General features: G+C 47.9%; 1 protein-coding gene across 1 annotated transcript; it reads left to right on the forward strand.

The window, feature by feature from the left end:
• The first annotated feature begins 67 nt into the window (after positions 1-67).
• LOC119384013 (uncharacterized) lies at positions 68-3,552 on the forward strand. Its single transcript, XM_037652302.2, has one exon. It carries the CDS (start codon positions 420-422, stop codon positions 807-809), a length of 390 nt encoding a protein of 129 aa, XP_037508230.1. The 5' UTR covers positions 68-419; the 3' UTR covers positions 810-3,552.
• Positions 3,553-8,016: the final 4,464 nt, after the last annotated feature.

Here is an 8,016-nt window from a genome sequence, read left to right on the forward strand (position 1 = left end):
GCGCGCCTTCAGTACCGAGCGACTGCAGCGCCGCCGCTACGGTCGACGCGGAAGGAATCAGCCGGCGAGGCGCGTTCACGCCACTCGACAGTTCTAGTACACTCTAGTTTTGGTACAGTTCCCTGAATAATGCTGTGGACCGTCGATTATTGCCACCGAAACTGCCGAAACGTCAGACTATTGAATGTTCGTAGCGCTGCAAGTGCTAAGTAGCTTGCCTTTGCAACACCCTGGTTTTGAATTTTTCCACGCCACAACGGTCGACGGCCGTCCGTGGTGCATCGACGCTGTCGTCTCTCCATTCGCCGTATGGCGGGAGCACACGAATGTCGGCGATCCTACCGTTACGCCCGGCACTCGCTACAACAGCGTGAATACCATCGAGCTGCCGTTGTGGTGTGTGCCTTACGTTTCGTTACATGGTTCTCGCAGCACTGACCGCAGACATGGACGACGGCGGGGCGCCGCTGCACTGTCGCAGCACCCTGTACCTCGACGTGACGCTGGAAGAAGTCAACAGAGGCTTCGAACGGCTGGTTTCCGCCTCGGGCGCAGAGGAACGGCTGGCGCAAGAAATCGCGCGTCACTTCAGGTCTCGATTCCGCGACCTCGTCTACGGCAACGTTGTCGTCGACGAACGAGGTCCGACGGGCAGCCTGACGCTCGAGGAACTGCTGGAGGACAAACTGCGTGAGGTCGCCCACCTGCGCTCCACGGTGCCGGCCGAGGTGCGACGCAAACACGAACGGGCCCTGGCGAAGGCATGCGGCCGCCCTCCCGACAATGAAAAAACGGACCCCAAGGGATAGAGACGGCAGCGACGAACTTGGTTTGCGTCGCCGCAATGTAAACGAGTCCGCCCTTGTGGACCGACGAAGATCTTGGCCGGTGCTGTGGTGCGCGCGTCTACTCGACGCGTACTTGCAACGTGCGGTTGGGTGCTATGACGCTAGGGTTGTCGCGGTGTTTGTGCGTGTTGACCCCATTTTGAAGTGAAAGCGAGTGAGTTACTCTTGCAAGCGGGCTCTCGTAGAGGCACGGCCTGCGAGTCATCCGCCTGTGCGAAGAAGGCCTCCATAGCCGCCTCTTCGCCTCACTGGCTCTTCAAACCGTGCGAGAAGCAGCGTCGAACAGAAGCTCACTATTCGAGCTTGTATATCTTTCTCGTACTTTTTTTTATACCACAATGAAATAGGGTGCGAGCGTACACATTTTCCTTTCCTTAGTCGCAATTGCTTGTGACATCAGTGTTCTATGAATGAACAAAAGAAGGGGAATTTTAAGGGCTCGTTTGTCTTTGCTAGCCACAACGATAATCAGAACTAACAGAGAAGAAAGCCAAGCAAAATATAGGGGTTTCTTGTGTGTTATAATTAATGATGTGTCTAGCAAAGAAAAATGAGCCCTTAAATTCCCCCTTCTTTCGTTCATTCACAGCGGGGGCCTCGTTCTGGCAGACTGGATGTCTTCAGGTAGAATGCGAGGAATTATGGGTCAGCTGCCAGCTTGTAAACATATCACGTGCTTCGTGACGCCAGCAGGCAGAAAAAGAGTGTTCCAGACTCGCCGTCATATCTACTAGTGGCGCTGACTAGCACTCCTACGTTTAAATGCAGATATATATACCCCACAAAGTGGACGGGAGGATGACCACCGTCGTAGCTTTGTGGGAGAGCATCAGACGCATTATTCGAAGGTCGCAGTTGGCAAGTCATCTTATCATCCAGTTTACTTTCTTCACATTTACATCATAATTACTACAAATAACATCCCCTATACTTTCCTTGGCTTTCTTGTCTGTTAGTTCTAATTAGTGTTCTATAACGTTGTACAATTTGAAGTTTCCGCTTGTTGTGCCATTGTGCTGCAAGAAATTGGATATGTGCAACTCTGGGCACAACCTGCATGACCTTGGTGCCTGGAATAGGTTCCTGTTAAATATTCTTTATTTATTCGTACATAAACCCCTGCACCACCAAGGCATTCTTGGTGGCGGTGCGGGCAAATTGTGGGACAGCACCTCCACATTCTTGCGGCACACCGCATCTGTACGTAGCAATTATCAAGTGACAGGGGTTCTGGAGAAAAACAAGAGCATTTGAAAATGTCCAACCTTAAAGGGTTCCTGATCCACTTTTCTAAGTATTCATCGAATAACCTCAGTATCAGAGTTTATTGCCTCACGAATCAGTTGCCACAAAAATTTCTCAAATCCGTCAAGAACAAGCGGAGTTACAGGGATTTATTGCACACTCTCGGCGCTTTCTTTCTTCTCTCTTCCCGGTGAGTGCTCTTAAAGCTACTCAGAGAGGTTTGGCATGGGAGAAAGGAGTTCGTTACACAGAGTGCAGCACCGGCACGTGGCGACACCCCGTGCCAAGAGGTGTATCTGATGCAAACGCCGCTCTTGATTTATGCCAACTATTGGCCAATAGCAAGATATCCGTTGAACAAAGCCGTCTTAATGACTGCTTTTTTTGCCCTTCTTCGTATCATTACGTTGTACTGATGCGAAAATAAACTCCATTGTCAGTGTCAACGACATCGAACCGCAGGTGCCAGCAACACCGAAGTGAGTGAGCACAGCCCTCTGTATGAAAAGAGGGTGCCTGAGAAAACGGCAACATTGTGCTCTACCTGTACACTCTCTTTGCCACGCGTGACTGCAAAATTTGGCTGAGCTGTTCAAGTGCCTGCTTTCTGCAGGATGTGTTTTCTCACCAGTCACGAGGGGTGGTTCATGTTGTAGGTGAAACAGCACAAGGACCAGGACAGAACATACACACACCCACACGTAGCACTACGTGTGGTTGTGTGTGTGCCTTTTCTGTCCTGGTCCTTGCGCTGTTTCACCTACGATACGATCAACCAAGTAGCCGACAAGTTCACCCTTCAAGGTGGTTCATGACCCTTTTTAAGGGGATACCGACACCAGTTTTCAAAGCTGAGTTTACTCTGCCATACAGATCTCCTGTATACAGACATGGCTCTGAGCATGTGTGAAGCCCAGTAAATGCTGATAAGATATATTATCTTGACATTAAGGTTAACTTTTGCTGGCGCATCTGGTGACATCGGCACTAGCGTGATGTCAGGCTACAGTATTAACTACGCTGACTTGAGACATGACAGAATGGGGCACAAAAAGGTGATGGACCAGGCAAGGAAACAAACGGGACGAGCGGCAGCAGTTGTCCCGTTTGTTCATTTGCCTGGCCCTTCGTCTTTTGTGCGCTTTTCGTTATGTCTCAAGTCAGCCATTGCCAACTAGCCCGACTCTCTACCCTCAGTTATGGTGACTTCACGCACCAGTATGCCTAGTTGTGATGATGTCACGCACCAAAACACACAAAATGAGCACTCGTGCATCAACAATGGAACCATGGAGCTGAGCAGCCATGGAAACTTCACGATATGTTGCGCAAGCATGTGACTAGAAGGTGCTAGTACTGTGGCTCGACGTCAGGGTACAGTAGGAACCGAAACTAGCTTCTCAAAAAATGTCGTTAATTTTACAGGGTGCACCAGTACATTTTTGAGGCTCTTAAGAGCTGAATATTTTTTGTGTCAGTACCCTTTAAATGAACCGTCTTAATATGAGAAAATATAATGTGTTTTTAAATAGTCTTATGCTCAGAGTTCGCTCTGGATAAAACAATCGAATAAAACAGATAGAGACCCCCACAAAATAAGTGTCTGGCTACGTCCCTGTTTGCAGTGCAAGTCTTGCTGCAACAGAGTAGATTTTTTTTGCTCATTGTATCTCATTAATATGCATGCCTCAAAGTGGGTTCCATACAGGGCAAGCATGCTCTAAAATCAGTGAAATATTATTCTGAGTTTCTGCTTGTTTGTATCACTAACACACTCTCCATCTATGACATCTGTAACTGTATCGAATCACAGATCCCGTTAGTTGATAATGGTTGTGTGTTGTATGCGTGAGCACGCCCTTGGCTTCTTGCAGTCGGCCTCTTTAGCTACCCTTGCATATGCACAATCATTATCAGGTAATGGGATATCTGATCCAGTGCCATTACAGATGTCGTAAATGGAAACATCAGTGGTCCTAATTGGAGCCTGTGGCACACCAGAAGTGAAAGCAAAAGTTCCACTGAAGACAGTCCTTTGCTTTCTAGGTGGCAAAAAATCTTTCACCGAGTTTAACACTGGTGCCTGAGCATAAGTGTTGGTTCGTGCTAGTTGGTAACTGTTAGCGTTATAGTGCAGCATTTACACCACGAAGAGCATCGTAATGTCCATTTGCTTCGGTGAAGGCGAAAATGTTTGAGGCCCGTGTACTTAGATTTAGGTGCACGTTAAAGAACCCCAGGTGGTCGAAATTTCCGGAGCCCTCCACTACGGCGTCTCTCATAATCATATGGTGGTTTTGGGACGTTAAACCCCAGATATTATTATTATTATTATGTCCATTTGCTGGTATGAGCAGGTGATTACACGTGGATGTTCTGTCTTCCCATTTTACTGTATACTATATCCTGAACATCCGACATTAAATGTTTGTTGGAAGTTAGCACTTGCATGTTTCTCGTCTCTTTGTGGTATAAATTCTGTGCTACAAAGCTGGTGCTTGTTTAGATATGAGCAAGCTTCTGTAGCTAGAGCGAGCGAGAAACTGTGTCGTACGCTTTTGTGGAGTCCAGAAATACACAATCTAATTGACCCCTGTTAACCAGGCAGTGAGCAAATTCATGAGAAAAGTTCAAGTAGCTTCCTCGCGACAAACAGATTTTTTCTGAATTCATGGCGGTGTGCTCTAAGACACCCAGTGGAGTTTAAGTGACAGTGCCTGATCCCACTGCCAGTTAGCTTTGCTGCACGACAAACATTTGATACCGTAGTATAGTGTATGTGCTTTGCCGCACAACACAACTGCACCGCCGTGAAGCTAATAGCGAATTGGTTATCATGCCGCACATCTAAGAGGCCACTTGCCAAAAAGACCAGTGACCCCCTTTCGTAACTGCCCCGCTGTCCTCACCGGGAGTCCAAAGTGCACTTCATATCCAGAGGTGTCTAGGTCGACTTTTCCTGACTGGCTCTAGAAATGTGCTGTATTCACTCATCTACTCCTAAACTGAAAGAACGCAAACCGCACGCTCTATGGCTCTGCGTTCACTTCCAGGGAAGCCGCTTAGCAAGAAAAAAGATGCTTTCATGGGTTGTCAGTCTGACCCCTTCTTTATTTTCTTGCCCCTTTGATTACTGATATAGAGCATGCCATGGCAAATATAACAATGGAACACATCGAGGGACGAGCTCTCAGTTCACTCCAGCTGCAATTAAAGTACCACTGCTGCAAGTAGTTGTGGTAGTGGCAGCCGTCACTATCATCTGGAGTCATCACGGCTGTAGTCAATGACATGACACCATCGAGACATTTGCCACATTGAATGAATCTGCCACTAATACAGGGTGTATAATTCAATGGCAAGCTACGGGTGACGAAATTTGGTCATACGGCTATCAGCATTGCGACAGGAAATTGATGTTTCTTGTAAAACAAGGCGTTTAGGAGCAGCACTTGTTTATAATACAAATGAACGGTCACGACAAGTTGCGCGGTAATGGCGGAACCACGCTCTCATTCAAGGCTCATTCACACCGAAGGCGGGGCGGCCAAAGCGGAAAAGCGGTGAGGCGGAAAGCGGGAAAACCTCCTCTCCAGGCGGCAAAAGCGGGGCGGAAAACGAGGCGGCAGGTCCGATCGCTCTCGGACCAATTTTTTGCCGCTCGCCGCTACTCGCCGCTTTGCCGCAGCCAATCAGAACGCGCTGCGGCGGTGGCGCGGCGGTGGTGCGGGCGTCTCTTTGGGAGAAGCCGTGCCACGTGATAGCGACACGTGCGCTAAAGCGCGAGAGGCCCCGCCTCCTCGGCCGCGCGGGCAGCCAAGAAAGCCATGCGGTCTGAACAGGTACGCGCGCTCGCCGCCTTGAAAAGCCCGCTCGGCCGCTTTGCCGCCCCGCCTTCGCGCCGAGCCAATCAAACGTCCTCTTCTTTTCCACCTGAGTGGTACCCCCTGCCTTTCTGGAGGGCACTCGTCTTCTTGACTACATTTGTTATTTTCTTGACATGCTTTCTTTCCAGCGTGGGGCTCGGTGTTCAGTTTTTTTCTCTTTGTTTGCCCGACTGCTACTTTCTTTTAGACGGTGTAGAAAGCTGAGGTGCTAAAAGGAGTGCTGTGGTTGCCACCGTGTTTCGGTGAATTGACACGTCACAGTAAAAACAAATGTGTTACTATTGAAAACGGATTCTTACCTCTTCAAGAGGTGAGTCCTCTGGAGTGTTCTGGAGTGAGTCCTCTGGAGTGTTCTGGAGTGAGTCCTCTGGAGTGTTCTGGAGTGAGTCCTCCGGAGTGTTCTGGAGCGAGTCCTCCGGAGTGTTCTGGAGTGAGTCCTCTGGAGTGTTCTGGAGTGAGTCCTCTGGAGTGTTCTGGAGTGAGTCCTCTGGAGTGTCCTGGAGTGAGTCCTCTGGAGTGTTCTGGAGCGAGTCCTCTGGAGACTCGGCGGCGAGTCTCCTGGCCTCCTCTTCATTGCGAAGCAACTTCTGCCTGCGTGGCATAAGTGGGAACCAGTTTTAGTGTCAAAATGAAGCAGTCATTCTACCTCGTATATGTTGTTAAATGCGAAGCATTTCTTAGCAAACCTTTGGCACTCTGAGCGTTTCTATCTATCTATCTATCTATCTATCTATCTATCTATCTATCTATCTATCTATCTATCTATCTATCTATCTATCTATCTATCTATCTATCTATCTATCTATCTAGCCGCCTACGTCTGGGTGTTCTCATGATCGCCTTTTTAACTTGTAGACCAAAGTTGGCATGGGAAGGCAAGAGTATTTTACGAATATGACTGTTGGGTCATGACATGAATAACGTGAAAATCCTGTCGTCAAACCTTTTCCTCCAGACACGTGTGGCACATACCCGTTTACCATGGGCCGCGGTGTATGGGTATGCACCACAGGTGACTGACAGTTTATACCTACCCAGGAACGGTGAGAACAGATATTGATCACTTAAATGAGAGAGCGTTAAGAAATACCAACATCGGCAGCATTGACCCGACGAATGGAAAGAATAAGAATTAGGATCCCAGCAGGAATCGAACCCAAGCATTCTGCTTGGCAATCGGGTATTCTACCAAAGAGCCATAAACAGCTTTGGAAAAACAGCCTATGCAGGTCTAATGTCGGTAGATCATCAGTTGTGTTTGTGGTGCTGGCTATCGAATTTTACAAGAAAGCAATAAACACATTATATGTACTCCTACGATACAGGCATCATATCGGATTAAGGTCTGCGGTTCCAGTGTGAGCTCCACTTTTATAGCAGTCCAATAAATATTACATTCGTATTGCTATGATTCAGCAAGCTATATTGAAGCATTGCTCGACCCCGGTGGAATACATTAAGGAAAGTTACGTGTGATATTCACATCATTTCACTGTAAAGTGCACTTAGTTTCGATAATACTGACGTATGTACTCTAACGTGAGGGCTCACGTACGTTATGTCGCGCCATAAGTTGTCGACGTGCCTGGTAAGCCCACGATGAGCGCTTAGCTACTACACTTACAAAAACACGTCGCTCCACCTCGTAACGCTTGGCTCAAAGCCATAAAATACAGCATAGAAGCACTCGCTGACTGCTTCGAATGAAATTGATTCCCACAACGCGTGGGATCTGCCGAATTTTTTCCCTTTATTTTATATCACTTTAACAAATGTGTCTGAACGTGCACATATAATTTTCTTAATTGCAGTTAGCAGCATTGATGTAATGCTGTACGATTTTCAGCTTCCATCTGTCCAGCCACTATTCCACAAGAGATTGGATATGGGCGAGTCTGCTGTACAACCCACGGGTTCCTGGAATAAATTGCTGTTAAATATGAAGCTGAGCACAACCGATTATTTTGACCCGACAAGCGCGCAGGTGCTTTTTTTTACATAATATAACAGTGAAGTTGTGACAATCACAGCCGAAC

The sequence above is a fragment of the Rhipicephalus sanguineus genome, chromosome 2, assembly GCF_013339695.2.
Source record: "Rhipicephalus sanguineus isolate Rsan-2018 chromosome 2, BIME_Rsan_1.4, whole genome shotgun sequence".
Classification (NCBI taxonomy): domain Eukaryota; kingdom Metazoa; phylum Arthropoda; class Arachnida; order Ixodida; family Ixodidae; genus Rhipicephalus; species Rhipicephalus sanguineus.

Coding starts and splice junctions, on each gene's coding strand:
- LOC119384013 (XM_037652302.2), top strand. CDS start 420: ATGGTTCTCGCAGCACTGACCGCAGACATGGACGACGGCGGGGCGCCG.